General features: G+C 40.0%; 1 protein-coding gene across 1 annotated transcript; it reads left to right on the top strand.

Moving 5' to 3' along the window:
* The first annotated feature begins 19,564 nt into the window (after positions 1-19,564).
* Positions 19,565-20,362, top strand: LOC147880452 (uncharacterized). Its single transcript, XM_087371323.1, has 2 exons — positions 19,565-19,621; positions 19,829-20,362. The coding sequence occupies exon 2, from the start codon at positions 19,834-19,836 to the stop codon at positions 20,326-20,328; it is 495 nt and encodes a 164-aa protein (XP_087227449.1). The 5' UTR covers positions 19,565-19,621; positions 19,829-19,833; the 3' UTR covers positions 20,329-20,362.
* The last annotated feature ends 829 nt before the right edge of the window (positions 20,363-21,191 follow it).

Raw genomic sequence — 21,191 nt, 5'->3', positions numbered from 1 at the left:
TCCACCCGTCATCTCCTTCAATAATGCACTGGACAATCAGTTGTTGAAGGTCAACATGAAGATCAAGGAAGACATCTCGTGCATTGGTAGCCGTAAGGTGCGGAGGAACAGGCACCAATTCCTTAAATGCATCGAGAAGTGACATAAATGTCCACCCTTCTCGTGTGGTGTGCATCCGTGAAGTGAGCTTGGAGAAGTTCTGAATCAGCGATCTAGCAAGAGATGTGGATAGAGCACATAAAATGAAGTAGTTTTGCTTTTTACAGCAAGAGCAAACTCCCTACGGTTAGAGAGTTACAGTTCCTGCGATTTCAATATATGAACAAAAATCATTACATTTTTACCACTTCCAACTTGTTGGCCCAATGATGTGTCTTTCTTTTGTGAAGGGGGAGGTCTTGAGGGGCTGATAATGGAGTTCCTACACCATGCTTCAAAGATAGAAGACAACATCCAAATGGAATCACAGAGAAATTTATCTGGTTTTGCAATACAACGGTGACCCATACTTGGAATATGGATCGATCTATTCAAGGTGTGCCAAGGGATTCACCTAGTGTGGAAGGTTGCTGAGGGAACCTCTCTAAGTATTGAAGAAAGAGTTGAATTGATAAAAGCAGGCTTTGTCCTTAAGGATGTTGGGCAAGGTGATCCAGTGTAACAGGGCAACACAATAAACCATGCACGTCCATGTCATGGTGATGGAAAGATTGTGAGATGGAGATCAAAATTGAGTAAGAAATCCAAAGAAAAGATTGCGAAGGCAATGATAGAAAGTGGTGAGGTTTTGAAAGAGGATATCAATATTCCAAATGTGTCGCATGTGTTTCACATGTGGACTCCAGGCTCAATAGCTAAGAAGGTTAGTTACGTTGGGACAATTGCAGAGTTTCCATATTGCACCTGTTTGTACTTCGCACAATGTGATGCAAAAAAGAATGCATACATGCCTTGTAAACACATATACTTCATATTCATTTCAGTGCTCGGCCTTAGTGCAGAAGTTCATCAATTCATGCATCAGGCTACACTTACAAAGGTGGAATTATAGGATGGGTCTCGACACTATTGAGGCAGCACTTTTCAATATGTAGCATGACTAGGTCACCTTTAGTGGTAGAATTACCCCCATACTGGCACATTCTCAATTATATTCATGTGGATCTTTTGAGACTTTTCCATGGAGACCCACCAGCTCAACAAATTGTAGAGGACGTAGCTTTCCTCAAAGGAGATACTGAGCCATTAGAGCCAAATCACATCATTGATAGATAAATCACTTAGACAAGACGTGCAAATTTCGATCCCATTGATCTTCTTACATTCAAGAATCACCCCGTTGAGGATTTAGTGGATGTTGGAGCAATATTCTTACCAGCAACTTGATTACTTAACTACCTATTTGTCATGCAACTAAGGGCAATTCTGATTTCGAGCAAGAGGGATGGTATGAGAATTATAATTGTTCCATTAATTTAATCATTCTATATTTTTTTATGCGGGATCCAACATTTTTATCGCATAGCTATAGCGATGCTCATGTACTCCTACATGGCTGGATATATGGTTACGACTGTATAAGTGTGTGGCATTGTGTGCACCACTTATACGATGGTGGTATGTGTGTATCTTCCATACAATTTTATGCATGTGTGGCATGAGGTGCACCATCTGATGGTCTGTGTCACATGTATGCACCACCTATCTTTGATTTATTGATTTTGTGTCACTGAAATACTTAAATGCTGATTAATTGTGGTGATCAATTGCAAGGTTATTATATGCTTGAAATATTTCATTATTATTAATTTTATGAATTCATAGGAATAATAATTGATCATGCGATGTTGTTGGGAGAGCATGATTTGCCATATTTTCAGCCATTAGATGCAACTCTATTAATGTACGGGTGACTACGCCTCATTTTGAATATTACAAATTCTCATGTACATATTAAAATTTTTGAACATTAGAGGTTATCGTAATCATACTATTAAAAGTTAAAAAGACACTAGCTTTATGAAAAAGTAAGATATTTTGAAAGTGGCTTGTGAGACTTTATCCTATTTCTTGCATAGGGAAGATGTACATGGAGCTGTATGGTTTTTGCTTGAAAGCTCTTCAATCAATGAAAAATTCAAATCCATAGGAGGTGAAAGGAGAGCGCCACTCCTATGGGAGGAGATTTCACCTAGCATGAATTTTTGTCTATTCTGTTTGTTGCAAGTTTTTGAAGTTTGAGTGTATTTCCATTATAAATGTGGGTCATCATATATATCGTATTTCTATAGCATATATTATTCACCTCAAATGTTAGAGAGAGAGAGAGAGATGGGAAGTTTGTTCGATAACAACAAATAAAATGGAGGGACTTATTCATGCTGCTTCAATTGGGTTATGATTCTTTCAAAGCCACGAGAAACTCTTACTAGCAAAATAGGGTTATATTGAGAAAAGACTCACCAAATCTTAGTTAAAAAAATTAAGAAGAAATCACATGCTTTTAAATAACATTTTTTTTAAAAAACAAAACAAAGTATATGTTTGAGAGAGAGAGTGAGGGGGAGAACAAAAAATTGTACTTTTAATCAAAGCACTTAAAAAGAAAAGCCAACTAAAGCTAGCCCTTATACCCCCTTCACATTCTACATTCTAGATTATTGGAGCATTTTGCCGACCTTTATATCATGAAGTGCTATTATTTGGTATAGCAAAGAGATCATACCCTAATTAAGAGCCTTATCGGTATTGGGCGGCAATCTCCGGATTCAATCCCTAAGAAACAAAGCGAATTAACGTAAGAGAGCTTCTGCTTACTACTTCAATACTTCATGAAAATAAAGAATCTCCATACATACCTCCGAAATGTCACCTGTCTTTCCCTGATGCTGAAGTTTGTCCTTGAAATCTCGGAGTGTCATGTTTCGGAACTGCCAATAAGAGCACCCAAGGTTTGTCATGTCTCGTCCATCTTTGGAAGTTTAAATTAATCATACATCCAGGTGAAGAAACAACCGCGTAGAGAGTTGGCAGATCATAGTCCTCTACAGCAAAATTGATTTGATCTGTTGCTCGATCGAAGACAATAAGCGCTTTGTCGTAATTTCTGAGAGAATACCAGATTTGTTAGCCAATGCTTTTGACTTGGTCAAAGCCAAAGATTCACAATGTCATGGATATAAGCAGTATACCTGGCGGCTCGGACTTCGTCCCTATATGTCGAGCCTGCAAGTTAAGGGCTGCCTTGTCAAAACCAGTTTTTAACAGAAGAACTGCAGAATGGATAATCGAGTACCGGCCGACAATGCAACGGACACAGCAAGGAGAAGCGTTTACCAAAAGTATGTTGAAAACCGGCGAACCTACAAAACAGTTTCCTGATGTTAGCCTCGACATCGAACAGAGACACTGCTTGGTGAACAGCAAAAAACGTATTGACGAATAAAAAGTGTATCGTGCAGCAGGATATTCAAAATAAACGCACCATGCCTGCGCTTCATATTTGCCGCTCTTCTTGTAATAGGAGACACCCCTGTATTGACAGGAGGATTGAGAGCTTTTGGGGGTAGGAGGGGCGGCGGAGAGGGGACCAGCTCGGATGGAATCGAGGAGGTCTTGGATGATGGTATCTCTGTTACGTTCCATAGAGTTACTGTCGAGGCGTTTGGGGAGGCGTTTGTTGCGGCTGCCATGGGGAACAGGCCATGAGGGGGGGATAGAGTAAGCTTCGAAGCGAGGGAACCAAGGAAGGTGACGAGGTTGTCTCATGGCTCTGTATATCTCTTCTCTTTTATATATCTCTGCTCTTCTGTATATCTCTTCTCTTCTGTATATCTCTGCTCTTCTCTTCTGTATATCTCTGCTCTTCGCTTCTCTTCTCTATTTATTGTAGTCGCGCATGCATGGCCACCCCCTTCACGTAGCCTTTCCTTGCACCCTTTCCCTTCCCTTCCCCTTATATATTATTATTGGTCTAAAAGTGCCCGGAATTCGGCTCATTCATGTCCATCCCCTTCACATAGCCACCCCTTCACCATTGTGTCCCGTCAAGCCTTCTCTACCCCTTATCTAGTGGTCCGACTTTTCGGGTTTGGACATGGTCGGAATATGGCTCTTGGTGAAGAAGAACACTATTGTCGAGGAGGGCACACAAATAACTTCTAATATTATTAGTCAGATGGGTGGGTTCATTTGCCTTAGGCCTTCGCCGCTCTCCAAATTTCGAGCACTTTTCTTCCGCGGCTCATTACCGCCCCACATGGAGAGCTAGAGGGAGAGATTAAGTAATTAACCTTAGGTGAGAATTGAATTGTGGGCATTGATTTTACACAATATGGTTTAGTTTAAGTTATTAAAAGGGCCGGTGTGTTAGTTGTAGAATTTAGTAGTTAAGGTTCGAGAGGCCACTTTCTCTCTATTGAAGTGTCTGCATTGGGTGGCAAAGATTTAATGTCCATTGACCTCGAACTTATCTATAACTTATCTCTCAAGCCAACACGACTCGTTCCCCTCCCTCGCAGGTTGATTTTGAGAATTTGGAGGCTGATCCCATTTTTTACCACACCCATACATTTCATCCTAGAGTTGACCATCATAGGTCATGCATAATATTACCATTGTTCAATGTTTACCTTGAGGCCGAGCCTTCTCCATGTAGAGCACTTGTCTTTGATCTATCATAGTACTTTGCGCTCCTACAAGTGGGAGGAGAGTTTAGTACATTGTAAGAATACCTACCACTACTATAGAAGAGGCTATTTTCATTGTTTATTAGCAATGCTTTTAAGTATTTAGAAAAATTTTGGAACTAAAAAATGACATTTGGTCAAGAAAAGCAGTAGAGGGTTAGTAGAGAAGCTACCATCGGAATATGCATCGGTATAGATTGGCTAGTAGCAACTAGCACATGTATTGCTTGATATGGTTCCTTGTTAAGCTCCCTCTTGGTCAGTTATCTATCCCTTCTTCTTCAAATATTGTATAGAATAGTCAAAGATTGAAGGAGTGGCAACTAGACTAGACATTAGAAATCTGACAAGTAGCAAATAGTGACAGCAAAGAAGGAACACCCACCATGAAGTCTCTTCATAAGTAAGAGTTGGGTGATGACAAGAAGAGTGATGAAAAGAATTGTTTCTTGAAGTAGTAGGGTCGTGAAGAGCATTATGCCTTCGAGAAGTCATGCGATCAAGGGAATCTATATAGGAGAGGCTATTTTCGTAGTTTATTAGCAATGATTTTAGGTATTTAGAAAAATTTTCAAACTAAAAAATGACATTTGGTCAAGAAAAGAAGTAAAGGGTTAGTAGCCAAGCTACCATCGAAATATACATTGATATAGCTTAGCTAGTAGCAACAAGCACACAGATTTCTTGACATTGTGAACTTTATTGAGCTCCCTCCTTGGTCCATTACCTATCCCTTCTTCTTCAAATAATGTATAGAAAAGTCCAAGGATGGAGAAGTGACAATTAGACTATACATTAGAACTCTGACAAGTAGCAAATAGTGCTAGCAAAGGAGGAACGCCCACCATGAAGTCTCTCCATAAGTAAGAGCAGGGTGATGAAGAGAAGAGTAGGGTGGTGAAGAGCATTATGACTTCAAGAAGGCTTGTAATGAAGGGAATCTATAGTAGTGACCAGTGTAAGAAGAGACCTCCCATCTCCAAACAAGAATGCCACGACCTTAGCCTCATCCACAACGATCTCCAATTAAGAAGGATAGATAGTCGAAGCCCCTTACACTCTAGAACATTATAGTAGGTCATGGGGTTGACAAATTACTCTTTTTTTATGAAGCTAATATGGCAGTGGACCAAACACATGCAAATGGGTAGTCTTTTAGGGACAAAGATGGCATGGTCCTCCATATGTTATAGCACATTGCAAAGCATTGGGCTCTGCTCAAATTTTGTGATACAATTGTAGAAGGATTGAAGATTATGAGTAGCAATAGATTTCTCACTACTCTGCTTAGGATACCTCTAGTAGAGGGTATATCAACATGGTATGGGTGGAGCTTAATGCACTTAAGGTGGCTTGTGTGACTGTAGATGAGTCCCACGAGAAGCTATAGTGTAACCATGTAGCCCTCATCTTGCAACTTGAATAGAACTAAATTTTACTAGAGACTACAAAGACCGAGTTGTGGAGACAGGAAAGCATATAAAGTAACAAAATAATGTGATCCAAGGCTTCAATGCAAGCCAATTCATAGAGCCCCCATCATATGACCAATTATGTAGATATGCAACTGTGAGGTAGAAGGATGACTAGTATCGGCATATGTTAATTGTGACTCCTCACATTTCCCTCCTCCAAAAGGAGAGGGTATGATATCTACATGGATATGTAGTTAAGTGTTAATCTAGGTACCTTCCATTTGATATCGCATTAAATAAATTGCTGGGCTCCAAAGTGTCCTCTAACATTGAGTGGGCTTTTTAGAGCTATTTATGTCTATGTACTTGATGATTTAGATGAAAGGTATTCTTGATCTACTTGGGTATCCAAGTGACACATGGAGGTCAAACGTCTACTTTATGATTTGCTTTGGTATAAAGGCCACAAATGGAAAGATAGACCATTCACTACAAGGCATAGGCCCTTTTCTGACAAAAATACCAACCTTTTTTACAAGTCTTTTTTTTTTTTGACAGGCGCAAAGGTCATTATTTACATCACTGTAAGCATCGAAAAAGAACGGTCACTATATAAGCATTGCTATATAGCGACACTAATAAATGTCGCTATATAGGCGACACTGGTAAACATCGCTATATAGTGACACTGGTAAATGTCGCTATATAGCAACGATTAACAGAAGATTAAAAAAACATTAGTGGGACTAAACAGGGCCATAACAAGCCCTATTTTGCCCCACTAATGTTTTTTATTTAGTAATTACCAAAAGAATATTTTATTACAAAATTTTCTTTGTGGAAAGGGTGATACAAAATCGCTCAAATGAACTGATCGAGTGACAGAAGCATATATATGTCGAAGATATACAACATTGTTTGTTACAAAATTACCCTTTCGAAAAGGGTGATACAAAATCGCTCAAACAAGCCGATATACAAAAGCATATACATGGCGAAATATATGCAAACTACTACGACTACTACTACTACTAGTACTAATACTGCTCATTTGAACCGTCGTCGTTGTCATTGTCCTCGTCTTGCTGGCCTGATTCTTGGCCCTCATGAGCTACGCCTGATCCTTGGCCCTCGTGAGCTGTTCTTGATACTTGGCCCTCGTCGAAGCCATGTAAGCCTAATCCCTCATCATCACCGCTCACCTCTACTGATGGGATGCTCGAGCTTTGATTCTAAGAGTGAAACCATATTAATTGGAAATTAGATTGGAACTTAAAGAATAAAACACTTTAAAAAGTGAGATTACAAGTAGGAGTATACTTATACCGTGCGAGCAACCACCTCATCCCAATCGACTGTCACTCCCTTTGCCTCTTGCTCAATAAACCACGGCTTTGTTCCTACACAAAATGCGTGTCTCATCCCTATGTCTGTAGGAAGGCAACCCATCGCAGCTTGCTGTGGGCCCAATTTACAATAGTTAGATAAAGTGAATGCAATATGTAGTAAAACAAATAGAACAATACATTAAATGAGAAGAAGTAGACTTACCACAGTTGCCTCGAACACCAACCGTCCACCTGTACCAAAGTGCAAAGTACCTACGGAGTCGAGCCATCCCCTCACAGCCCTCCTCTGACCCTCGAACATTTTGGGATGGTCCCTGTTCTGCTTCTTGAAAAACTTCCAATCAGCTTTGTCTGCCCATTAGCCTTCCCCTTTGCGATAGAAGTACGCATGGTTGACCTACGATGCTTTAAGACCAAACCCATGCGCTCTCGCATGTAATTCTCATTGAACTCCCAATTTGGGGGTTAGGTGTGAAAAGAGTGGGAGAGAAGGAAGGAGTCTCACTTGTGGCTTTCTCACATACACAATGGGGGAACCCACACAAAGGTGGAGGCTGAAAACAGTTTTCCTCTTCTTGGTTGTGAAAGCCAAAAGAACTCTAAGTACAAAAGAATAGGTAAACCCTATATGTGGGTCTCCAACCAAACTCACCTAACCAAGGTGGCATACTAACTAAGCCACTAACTAGAGTACATAAAGATATTTCTCATCCAGCTATCATTCATGGGCGGTGTACCAACCGCATCTACAGCTAACAGGTCGGTGACATAAATGCACAACGGTCACCCTGTCATATCACGAGTGGAGCTCGATATCTCAACACTCCCCCTTGAGCTCAATCCCAATTCCTGCACACCAAGCAGGTCTCTAAACTTGCACAACTTCTCTACACCCAATGCCTTCGTGAATATGTCAGCTACCTGATCCTTTGTGCTGACATAAACTAGATTAATAAAACCTACTAGACCTTCTCCCACACATAGTGATAATGCACCTCAATGTGCTTTGTTCTAGCATGATAGACTGGGTTATTTGCCAAGTGTATAGTGCTCATGTTGTCATAATAAATGACAACTAGCCCATCTGTAGACTTATGCATACCATAAAGTAGCTTATGCAACCAAGATGCCTCACATGCAGCCATTGCTGCACTCTTGTACTCAGCCTCTGTGCTCATTGCAAGTCCATTTTGTTGTGGGGTATGACTGCATGAATATTGCTACTTTATGCCATGGTCCTACAGGAACCTTGCAAACTCATTTGAGAGGTGCTCTCCCCCTCCATTTGACCTTAGGCATTTTATTTACAGGCCTATTGCTTTTTCAACCATAGCTTTAAAAGCTTTGAAATGCCCAAACACTTCACTTTTCTTTTTCATAAAATACACCCAAACTTTTCTGCTATAGTCATCAATAAAAGTGACAAAATAATGACAGCTTCCAATAGATGTAGCTTTAGTAGTCCACACATTAGAATGGATTAATTCCAATGACCTCTTACTCTCTTGAACATGTCTAGGAAATGGTTTCCTTGCCTGCTTTCCAAATTGACAGGCTTCACATACCTTATGCATTTCTGCAACCTTGAACGTAGGCAATCCTTCAACAATATTTTGGGCCATCATTAATTTAAGTCACTGTACATTAACATGACCAATGCATTTATGCCAGATATCAATATTTGCAACTACATCTATCCCATGTGCAAATATTGATGTACTCAATTCAGGCATGTCCACATCCAACGTAAACATCCTGCCCTTCTCCTTCCCTTTTGCTATCAAGCGACCTTTATTTTTCATATCCTCCACAAAGCATCCATGAGGATTAAATCTAACCTACAAGCCTTGCTCAACCATTTGACCAATAGAAACCATGTTCTTGGTGATATTCGGGACATGAAATACATCAGACATGTATTTCTTTTTTCCATCCTGCATAGACAAAGGAATTTTACCAATCTACACAATAGGATGTGTAGTATCATCACCAGTGTCCACAAATCCTGGTCTTTCCATTTTCCTTGCATCCTACATCCATTTTGCATGACCTGTCATGTGGTTTGATGCGCTTGAGTCAACATACCACATCTCATTGCTTTCTTATGCACTTGTCACAGAATTGGTCATGTGCTGCACCATAAACAGATGCTCATTTCTATCATCACCATGTCTACTAGAGGATGCATAATTGCCTTACTGCAATTTTCCAGTCATGATGTCATTCTGCTTTTTATAGCAGTCTTTAACCATATGACCCATTTTACCACACTAGTAGCATTCAACATTGTTGTTTGCATTTTGGCCTCTCTGCCATCCACCACGACCTCTTTGGCTCCCCTTGCCTCTAAAGTTACCACGTCCTCCTCCATAGGACTGTTTTTCTTGAATTTGCTGCATATTCTTATTTCTGCCACGGCCTCCAGATCGGTCTGCTCTACCTCTGCCTCTACCTCTTCCAGCATTTGAGTAGAAGATAGTTTCTTTTGAAGTTCCTCTTGAAGAAGATGCACCACCATTTCTCTGCTCTTCAGAAATTAGAAGAGCAATCAACTCCCCAAAATTAGGAAAATTCTCACGGACAGCAATGGATGTTCGGAACTGTGCATAATCCTTTCCTAGACCATTAAAGGTCACAGAAACTAAATCATCATCTTCCACTGGTGACCCAATGGAAGCAAGTGCATCTGCAATCTTCTTCACCTTCATGTGGTAGTCATTGATGCTCATATTTTCTCTCTGCACAATATGCAACTCCTGCTTGAGCTGCATTTTCCTGGCTTGCGTATCTATGCTATACACTTTTGTCAAAGTATCCCACGCCTCCTTCGGCATGCTTGCATCCTGAATATGCACAATCATAGAATCTGAAATACTGATAGACAACCAGTACATAACTTTTCTAGCTCTCTCATGCCAGCCTTTAAATGCCTACAACTCGTGTTGATTAGGAACATTAGGAATAACTGGTTCTTGTTCAGCTCCAGTAATGAACTCCCAATAGCCTTTTCCCTTAAGGAAATTCATCATTGTAAACTTCCATGCTTGGAAGTTGTTCTTGTCAAGCTTTTCAGTGACTATCTGTGAAAGAGCATCAGACGCCATTATAGAACATTGAAAAAATATTATGTCGCTGTAAAAAACACAACCTCTGCCTCACAAGGGTAAATCTGCAAAACTGACGAAAGTGGTATTTGACCACACAGTCACTTCCTAGTGACAATTTTGCATCAACAGGCAATGAGAATGATTCTATGACTCCCAATATCTCTCCGCACATGCATACGATGAAATTTTTATGGCAACTTTTGACTAACCTGCAGAATAGTGGTCGCACAGCAAAAACAGGTCACTTTTCTGAGTGCTTGCGGAAAACTTCCGCCACCAAAACGGGCCTTGAAATGATGTCAAATCAAAAAAATAATTTCACCGTGGGCTCTCCCCCCTCTCGGAGCATATACTGCCCTCTCGCCACACCGCGAAGGGCATCCCAATCTGAGACAGTGCACTCTTTCACTTTTCGGCTATGCTACCTGCAGAGATTTGCTCCCAAACTCAGAAAAAAAGAAAAGTAACAATGATCCTCTTACTAGGACACAGTGAACTTGGTTTGCTTTCTTGAGCTCCTTACCACAAACCGAGCTCTGATACCATGTGAACAGAGTGGGAGAGAAGGAAGGAGTCTCACTTGCGGCTTTCTCACATACACAATGGGGGAATACACACAAAGGTGGAGGCTAAAAATAGTTTTCCTCTTTTTGTTTATGAAAGCCAAATGAACTCTAAGTACAAAAGAATAGGTGAACCCTATATGTGGGTCTCAAACCAAAGTGAGCTAACTAAGGTGGCATACTAACTGAGCCACTAACTAGAGTACATAAAGATAGCTGTCATCTAGCTATTATTCATGGGCGGTGTACCAATCGCATCTGCAGCTAACAAGTCGGTGACATAAATGCACAACAATCACCTTGGCATATCATGAGTGGAGCTCGATATCTCAACATTAGGGTATTTTGTTTTCAATTCATCGATGACTGCCTGCTTCTTTTGGTCATCTTGGTACTGCCCGTCAGTAGCTATGCTGCTCCTAAAGTGGTGGCTCATCAACTGCCTCATGGTGGCCATCACTGGTGCGCCCTTTTTATCTTCTATTATCTCTCCAACAGCCGTGATTTGATAGGACAGGTCCTCAACCGGGTAAGGAGGACTCATGGTAGTGGCAGAGTCAGAGCGAGTGGTGTTATTGCGAGCGCTTTCGGAGCCAGGAGTAGTAGTGGGAGTAGGAGAGGGCAAGGGACCTAACTGGTACTGGGTCTCGAGACCAAGTGGAGACCTATAGGGATGTGAGTATGCTGGCTCGGCGTTATGTATTTGGGTCAGAATAGGTTTTAATATAGGAATATATTTATGTAATATCTAGTGATCATAATTTCTAATATAGGATAAAATGGAGCATAGAGTAACATTGTCATTCAAAAATGATAATATACCTTCTTTGACCATATACAAGTATCATGCATTCATATAAAAATTTAGTCATAAAATGCAATATAATGTGCCCATAATGCATGTACATTAAATCTTCACATGTTAGAATGTGAGAAAGGGAATAATTTAACTATGAAATCAGGGATCAATGTAGGAAATGGTCTTCTATGCACACATGTATGCTAAGGGTCCATCTAATACAATATTGGAAATTGATGTATGAGTGTATGCATCCATCCGTGATGTATATTGTTGTACTAATCCATGGTGATTTATAGCTTGAGTTGTTTGTAGCGCAATTAATCACAACAATGTTGTATTTTTTAAAAGAAAAATGCCATAAAATTTTCATGCTGCAAAACATACACAAAAAAATGGCATTTGTAGCATTAATCCAAGCATTTCCTGCAAATAATCTCCATCCCTCCCTTTCCTGCTTAATCCTTCTGGCCACCTCCACCCTCTTGTTGCCCTCCAAGACTGCCTCTTGCCTGGGTGTGATTTTTTGTTGAGCTTTTTGTCATGAGCTTTTTTTCAATTTTCATGAATATTGCGAGCTTTTCATTCACCTAAGAGAGAGAGAGAGGGGGGGGTTCATGGAGTGGGGTGGGTTGAAAGTTTGGGTTGTGGTTGTAGTTAAGAGGAGAGAGGGGGGGGAGGGGAGATAAAGGAAAGGGGGAGGGACGGGCGCATGGGTAAGGTGGCATGGAGAAGGGAGGGGAGGGGAGTTGGAACATATATTCGTTATCATAGTGGAGAACGTAGAGGGAGAACTTATAAGGTATGCAAAGAGGAGTGCAAGGAGGAGAGAGAGGATGAGGAATGTGAAAGTTATGTTCATCTACTAAATGCAAAGGGGAAGCTTGGGGGGGTCACTATGCATAAACCCTCTATATCACGTGCATTCAAGGCCTATATTTCAAATCCCTTATATGTAAAATTTTCATTAATAAAATGTACCCCTTTTCTATACAAATCTGTAAATTTTTTCCAAAACTATTTAAAATAGTCCTTTATGTATATTTATTTCTATAAATTTTAGAAATAAATAATATCCTTATGTTGAACTCACGTGATAGGGTTACATATGATGAGTGACCCCCCCGAGAGGGGAAGGGAGAGCATGTGGGAAATTTGTTCATTTTCAAAGTGTATAATTTGACAAGTTTGACCTCATATTTGGATTCCTCATCGAATTCCGGTCATTTTGAGTACCAACATGACCATATTCTGATAAAAAATTTAAAAATGGTGTTTTTGTCATAAATTCAGTTTTGGCCTGTTTTGGGCCTATTTTGAATCTGCGCTAGCGCAAACTCAAAATAGGCCCAAAACAGGCCAAAATGACAAAAACACCATTTTTTCAATTTTTATCGGAATATGGTCATGTTGATACTCAAAATGATCGGAATTCAATGAGGAATCCAAATATGAGGTCAAAAGTTTCAAATTATACACTTTTAAAATGAACATATCTCCCATAGTTCCTCCCTTCTACTTTGAATATGGACATATCTTCCATAATTTCTTGCCTTCTACTACCACTCACATCCGCCCCCCCCTTGTGCATAGTATACACTCTTCCACCCCTCCCACATGCTATGAAAATGAACATATCCTATATCCTCTCCCCCTCTTTCTAACCTCCCCATCTTTCTTATAACAAAAACACATATGGATTTCTAAAAAAAGCTCGCAAAAAAAAAGGAAATGGTAAAAAAGCTCACATTTAAAAGCTCACCAAAAGATTTTCCCCCTCTTGCCTCCTCGCCTCCTTGCTTCCTCACCTCCTCACCTCCTTGCTTCTTTCCATTCTCACCTCCTTGCATCATGCTTGTTGCTAGCGACCATCCCTCCCCTCATTGGTCAGCTCCTCTACTCCTCACGTTGTCCTTCACCTCATTTTGGTGTCTCCAATGAATAGCTTGGGGGTCTTGTTTTTGGACGGGAGAAGCATAAGAATGGAAACACATTAATGCGCTATCATTTTTGTTCTTTTGCCACCCAAAAACAAGACCTACAAAGCCCTTGCTTAAGCTTGAATGAGCCTTTTGATTTTGGGGGTGTAATAGTCAAAAATGGCAGTGCGTTAATCCATTTTTGACCATTATACCCCCAAAATCAAGAAGCTCATTCAAGCTTAAGCAAGGGCTTTGCAAGCATTGCAAGTCCAGTAAATGAAATCAATCAGATTAGGAATTGGCAAACTCGATTTGGGAATGGTCAGAAATACTTTATCTTTGAATAATGCCTTGGATCATGGGATGGGGTCCCATGAACCTGTTGCCTATGATGACGAATGGTTCTGCCCTCAACTGAAGGTGACATGTGTGTATTAGTAAAAGGAAAAATTTTTGGATATGATAGCCCTCATGGAATCTCTAAGGGGTCTAGATTTTGGCCATGATTTGCACATTCTAGCACTTGAGCCATACATCAATTTCCAACACTTGAGGCATGTTGTGGCTTCACCCACGCAATGTTGCCAGCTGCAATACAAGCATCAAGCAATCTCATATTCTGTATCTAGAGACATCATGAGGGGTAGAGCCTCTTTTTGGTAGCCTCACTAGCAATATGTATTGAAAAAAAAAATGTATTCAATTATTATATTCTTCCTTGCTATATGAATGCTCTTAATGCATCCAAATTGTAGAACTACTTCAATACTACTGCTTAGTTATATTGTATAATAACCTCCATATGTATGCTCGTGAGACAACAAAAAAGAGACCTCGCAGCCCAAAAATGATAGCGCATTGATGCGCAACCATTTTTTGGATACGAGGCCTCTTTTTTAATGTCTCATGAGAATAAGAACAAGCACTTGTGTTCCTTACCTTTCTTTCTAATGGGGGTCTTGATTTTGGGGGGTGTATGCCAAAATTTGATAAACAACATTATTTGATGCATATAGTTTTATTGAATAGATAAAATAGGCATGAAAACCATCTAAATTGGCTCTTTCCATTCGATTTGATGTATGACATGACCCCATTTGGATTTGTAAGTCCAAAGATATGGGGTCCTACTTTTAGGGCTTGAATGCCTGAAATAGGCAGTGCGTCAATGTGCTGCCTATTTCATACATTTAGGCCACAAAAGTAGGACCCCATGTAGGACCACATGAGGTCCTACTTTTGAGGCCTAAATGCATGAAATAGGCAGCGCATTGACACGCTACCTATTTTAGGAATTCAGGCCCTCAAAGTAGGACCCCGTATCTTTGGACTTACAAATCCCAAGGGGATCATGTCCTATATCAAACTGAATGGCAAGAGCCAATTTAGATGGTTTTCATGCCTTTTTTCTCCATCAATCAAAACTGTATGCATGAATATATACATCAATATATGCATCAATATATACATATGTATGTATGTATATACATACATACATACATATATGTGTGTGTGTGTGTGTGTGTGTGTGTGTGTGTGTACATATACATATATATATACATACATATATATACACATATAGATATATATGTATGTATATACATACATACATACATACAGAAAAATTAGGACCCCATTGGTTGCCTATTTTATGCATTTTGTTGTCTCATGAGCATAAGAACAAGCACTTGTGTTCCTTACCTTTCTTTGCAATGGGGGTCTTGATTTTTGGGGGGGTATACCAAAAATTGATAAACAACATTATTTGATGATTATAGTTTTAGTTGATGGAGAAAATGGACATGAAAACCATCTAAATTGGATCTTGCCATTCGATTTGATATATGAAATGACCCCATTTGGATATGCAAGTCCAAAGATACAGGGTGCTACTTTTAGGGCCTGAATGCTTGAAATAGGCAGCGCATTAACACGCTGCCTATTTCATGCATATAGGCCTCAAAAGTAGGACCCCATTGGCAACACAATGGGGTCCTACTTTTGAGGCGTTGCCAATGGGGTCCTACTTTTGAGGCCTAAATGCATGAAATAGGCAGCACGTTAACTGCCTATTTCATGCATTTAGGCCTCAAAAGTAGGACCCCATTGGCAACACAATGGGGTCCTACTTTTGAGTAAAGACTGTGGGAGCAACATATCGAAGAAAAATTACACGGGTAAGTTTTCAATTTACCAAATTTTTATTTATAGATCACAAATTTGAATTTATAGTCCACAAAATTCTACATTTTATATGTCAGAGATATTTGAATTTATAGTTGCAAATTTGAATTTATAGTTTTCAAATTCTAATTTCACAACTCATAAACCATAATATATGATTTGAAAATTATAAATCTATAGTTATAACTTGCAAATTTTTAGTTTGTACTTTGAAAACCTTAATATATGGTTTGTTGTGTGTATCAAAGTCTCTTCTAAAACTTTACTATTTGGCAGATGCTTTCAATAGTCAATCCTTCCCATGGCAAGGAGTGGTTTAATATCCTTTGGAATTTACCATTTGAGGATACATCAATGAAGATCACTTTGGAGAAGCTTTACCAAGTATCAATTGCAACCTGTTCCAAGGCAAAGCAACTATCTATTCTTTCTCTTCTTGGTGCAGATGACAATCTAAAGGAGAGTTATGGGATGCCTATGTTTTCATACCTTGCCTTGCAAAAGAAGTATGGATGGACCACATGTTGACAGATGCTGGGCGATTGCTTGACCAAGTGATGAAATCATCAAGCATTGAGGGTGCAGCTACACTTCCAGACAGTCCTTCTATTCTGGAATACTTTGATGGCATTATAGTGAGACACAGGCCTTTTTTGTTTGAGCCTTTTGCTTCATTGACGACAGTTGCTGTTGTTCCATCCAAGCAAGTTGATCTTACAAATGCCAGCAGACGATTGGTTTACAGGTGCGTTTTGGCTTTCGTTTTCAATTAAAAGATATCTTTGTATTACCTTGCATTCTCTTATATTATCCTAAAAATCATTTAGGTATCTCCATCTATTAGTCTAGCTCAAGTGTGTTTCAAACACCTCAAAAGAAGCTTGCTAGTCTCCTAAGGAAAAGTAGCATCCCTAGCAATATCACTAATGATGCTAGATTTGTGAAAGTTCCACTGACACCAATTCTCAATGTTAGGTCAACAAGGAGGGAGGAAAAAGGATCCATGGCCACGTATAGCAACAAAGCAAAGAATCCGAAGAGTCCTATGCCCTCAGTTGTTTATTGGATTGAGTGGAATAGAGAAATAAAAATGTGAGCATTCATATAATGGCTCAAGTAGTTGAAAAAAGGTTTGTTGTGTCATTGAAGTGAGCAATCTTTATAGAGGACACAACCATAGGTCAAAAGTTTAATCTTGCATCAAAGCATGGAGATTGGGGTTCCAAATTTTGTTTTCCAACTCAAAATTGGCACGAGACGCATCCTCCACAACATTATTCTTTCCTAAGCAAGGATTGTAGTGCATATATATGGCTTCTACTTTAGTCCCCCTAGGAAGGAAATTATGTTCTTCTGAAAGCTTAGGAAGGATATCAAGTGGAGAAGCAAATCAAAATTGACGTCGGAGAGCAATGAGCCAAATTGTCAGAACTCTATTGATGGGATTGATTGGAGATCCTACTTGGCCACATTCAACAAGTGGAAAATCAGAAGAGGTAGAGAGTGACTGGAAGGGAGATCATGTTATTTTGTAAGCAAAGCAATTGGTAAGGAATTTCGTGATCGATGAAACTTTGGCTTCAAAGAGCCTTAATGTTAATTTTTCTTTAGGGTGAACTTTCAATGAAATGTTTGTTTTTGTGTTTTTTACTCACCACACATAGAGGAGGGGGGGAGGTGAGGTAAAAGGAAGGAGGGGGGCACGGGCATCTCCTTACATCACTTTTTTCCCCCAGCACCTTTGTGGATAGCTCTCCTTGGAGTCATTCGTACAAGGGGGCACAGGCATCTCCTTACATACACTTTTTTCCCCCAGCACCTTTGTGGATAGCTCTCCTTGGAGTCATTTGTACATAATGATACCATTAGGGTAGTATCCCTCTCCAAATAATTGCCACACTCTATCAAGGCTATCGATGATGCTTGGCACAACATCATACATAGCATGTTAGTCATCTGCCAATCATAAAGTTATGGTAGTAGAGGTTTTATGTTGAAGTCCAGTTTCCTTTGTGACTCAGTGGTGGTGGTTGAAGGCATAAGGATCTTGGAAGTCATCAGGTAGTTGTCATAAGTTAAGGTAAACAAAATGAAGCCTTGCACAATTGTCAATGAAGACCTATCATATGGGCATAGGAGCTTACAAGAGTCCATATAACTTGCAATGTGCATTAGGTGTTGGGCCATACATGTAAGAATCTATGGATGGGATGAAAGGTGTGTGCCCTCTTCACCATATATATAACTCCAAAATAGAGTCACATCTATGTAAGCTTTAAGAAACGGATAAAACATTATTAGTAAAGGAGGAGATGAATAATAATAATAATAATGCAAGCCGCCAAGATAGCAAGGAATTAGTACGTGATTGTAAAATGAGGTGTAGCACTCTTGTGAGTTTAAGATAGATGCAACCTGCTACCATCATACCACATAAGTTATCTCCTCACAAAATTTTGGCATCGTTGAAGGTTGTAATTGAAGTTAAATGACCCATCCATGAGTCCACGCATCAAGATTTCCTTGCAAAGGTGGATCCTATATGGTTCATTCACTTCATTGCCTCCTTAGGGTAGCAAATTGAGGAGAAAATTATATTAAAGAGGAAGGCATGGTTAGGATAAGAAGGGGAGAACAATCTGAGAATAATATAGTAGCATCCAACTTGAGAGGCTTGTTAGCCTAAAAGCCACAAGGATAGGAAGGTTAATCTTGACTCAGGAACCTTCACAAAAACATGTGTGCCATCAACTAGCATTGGAAAATCTATAGAAGGGCAAATTTTTTCCCTTGCAAGATGTGAAATTAGAAATGAATATAGCCTTGAAGCTATCCAAGCTGATTGAGCTATGGTGCACAAATTTCTTGATTGTAAAGTTGGAGAGAGTAATATTGTTGAAAACTTGAATGCAGTGAAATTAGAGACGAGTAAAAACTTCATTGTGGACAATGATTGCTTCGTAAGAAATGGCAACAAAATCTTGACTACCACTTTGTTCAAAGAAATGGCAAGCACTTCTTGACTGTTATTTTCTAAGAAGAAATCGCATTCTGCAGGAAATGGCAAGCACTTCTTCACTGTCATTTAATGGTAGTCAATTTCTTCGGCAGCCAAGAAATTGTAAATGGCAGTCAATTTCTTGGCATTTCTTGGGCAGCCAAGAAATTGACTGCCATTTAAAATTTCTTGGCTACCCAAGAAATGGCTGCCCAAGAAATTGACTGCATGGGGGCAGCCATTTTCTTGGGCAGCCATTTCTTGGGTAGCCAAGAAATTTTAAATGGCAGTCAATTTCTTAGGCAGCCAAGAAATTGACTGCCATTAAATGACAGTGAAGAAGTGCTTGCCATTTCTTGCAGCAACGATTCCTTCTTAGAAAATGAGAGTCAAGAAGTGCTTGCCATTTTTTTGAACGAAGTGGAAGTGGCAATCAAGACTTTGCTGCCATTTCTTACGAAGCAATGGCAACCATTTTTAATCATACAAAGGTCTTTGTTGAAGCCTTCTCACACTGATTTTCTACTTCACGACAACCATGGCTCAGTCAAGCTGGACTGAATATGTAGACGGGACTAGTCAAAAGCGGCCAGAAGGTCCGCTCCTGATCTTCTTTAAGCGTTGTGTAGGCTTACAACTTCACGCAGTAGCATAACTTAGAATTATTTAAGCTATCTTTGAACATAAGTCGTCCTTCCACCTTCTGATCCGTGTGCAGTTGCAAGAGATGAAACTTTAATTCCTTTACATATGGTTTATACCTTCTCTAGCCATAGCTAACCAAAAGTGTTGTTTCTTGACAGAGACAATGTGGCCAAACGACTTGTCCGGCATCGTTGGCAAGCTGTGTGTCTACGAATACAGCAACGGATGGAAATACGAAGTGTACTACAAGAACGAAAGCACGTTGGATTATCGGATTCTGTCGGGTATGGTGGGAGGACGCTGGGTGAAGGATCAAGAGGTGCACATTCGGCAGCTAGGCAAGAGTGAGCGTCGCTACAAAGTCTCCTGGACCGAGCCCACAGGCACTTGCGTGTGCAAGATTGTGGATCTTGATGGGAGAGAGATCCATACCGTCATCTTCTTCCCACAGTGGGTGCACCAAGAGCCTAGCAAGACGATATGCTTCCAGAATGATAACTTGAAGATGATGCTGGCTTACCGCGACGTTGGGCCGACGTACCCTATTCAAATGGTGAATGAGTCTGCTCAGATTCTATTCGTGCAGGATTGTGGTGCGAACGACGAGAAAGTGATTAACAGTGCTCCGCCAGTTAGTGTTGGACCTACGACCAATTAAGGTCCTGTATAAACAATAAACTCACCCGCTGATAACCGTCGATACTATGTAGATGTATCGAAGTTCATCTATCAATCAATACAATTGTTGTTTATGTTGAATTTCTTTGGTTGGAATATCAGCCTCATGTATTAGATCTAAACAAGAGAGCACGAATGCTCGAGTGCACTGCCTCATTGGATGTTTTACGTCAATTTAGAAGAACTATATACGGCCCATCTCTATTACAACATCGAAACTTTTTTCGCAATCCATGATAAGCTTTTAAGGTTCATGACCGGTTTTTCCAGTTCTTGAGCTTGATAGTTTTGTAGCTTCATCATAGTTTGGTAGTAGCATTCAAAATTGCATTCAAAATTGCTGTTTGCTTTTTTGCCTCTCTGCCATCCACCACAACCTCTTTGGCTCCCTTTACCTCTAAAGTTACCATGTCCTCCTCCATAGGACTGGTTTTCTTGAATTTGCTACATATTCTAATTTCTGCCATGGCCTCCAAATCGGCCTGCTCTACCTCTGCCTCTACCTCGTCCAGCATTTGAGTAGAAGACAGTTTCTTTTGAAGTTCCTCCTAAAGAAGATGCACCACCATTTCTCTGCTCTTAAGAAATTAGAAGAGCAATCAACTCCTCAAAATCAAGAAAATTCTCATGGATGGCAATGGATGTCCAGAATTGTGCATAATCCTTTCCTAGACCATTCAAGGTCACAGAAAATCTTCCACTGGTGACCCAATAGAAGCAAGTGCATCTGCAATCTTCTTCATCTTCATGTGGTAGTCATTGATGCTCATATATTCTCTCTGCACATTATGCAACTCCTACTTGAGCTGCATTTTCCTAGCTTGCGTATTTGTGCTATACATT

Source organism: Dipteris shenzhenensis, chromosome 32, assembly GCF_047967505.1.
Source record: "Dipteris shenzhenensis isolate YYH24624 ecotype China chromosome 32, Dip_SZ_1.0, whole genome shotgun sequence".
NCBI lineage: Eukaryota > Viridiplantae > Streptophyta > Polypodiopsida > Gleicheniales > Dipteridaceae > Dipteris > Dipteris shenzhenensis.
This window is presented reverse-complemented; position numbering and strand designations above follow the sequence as displayed.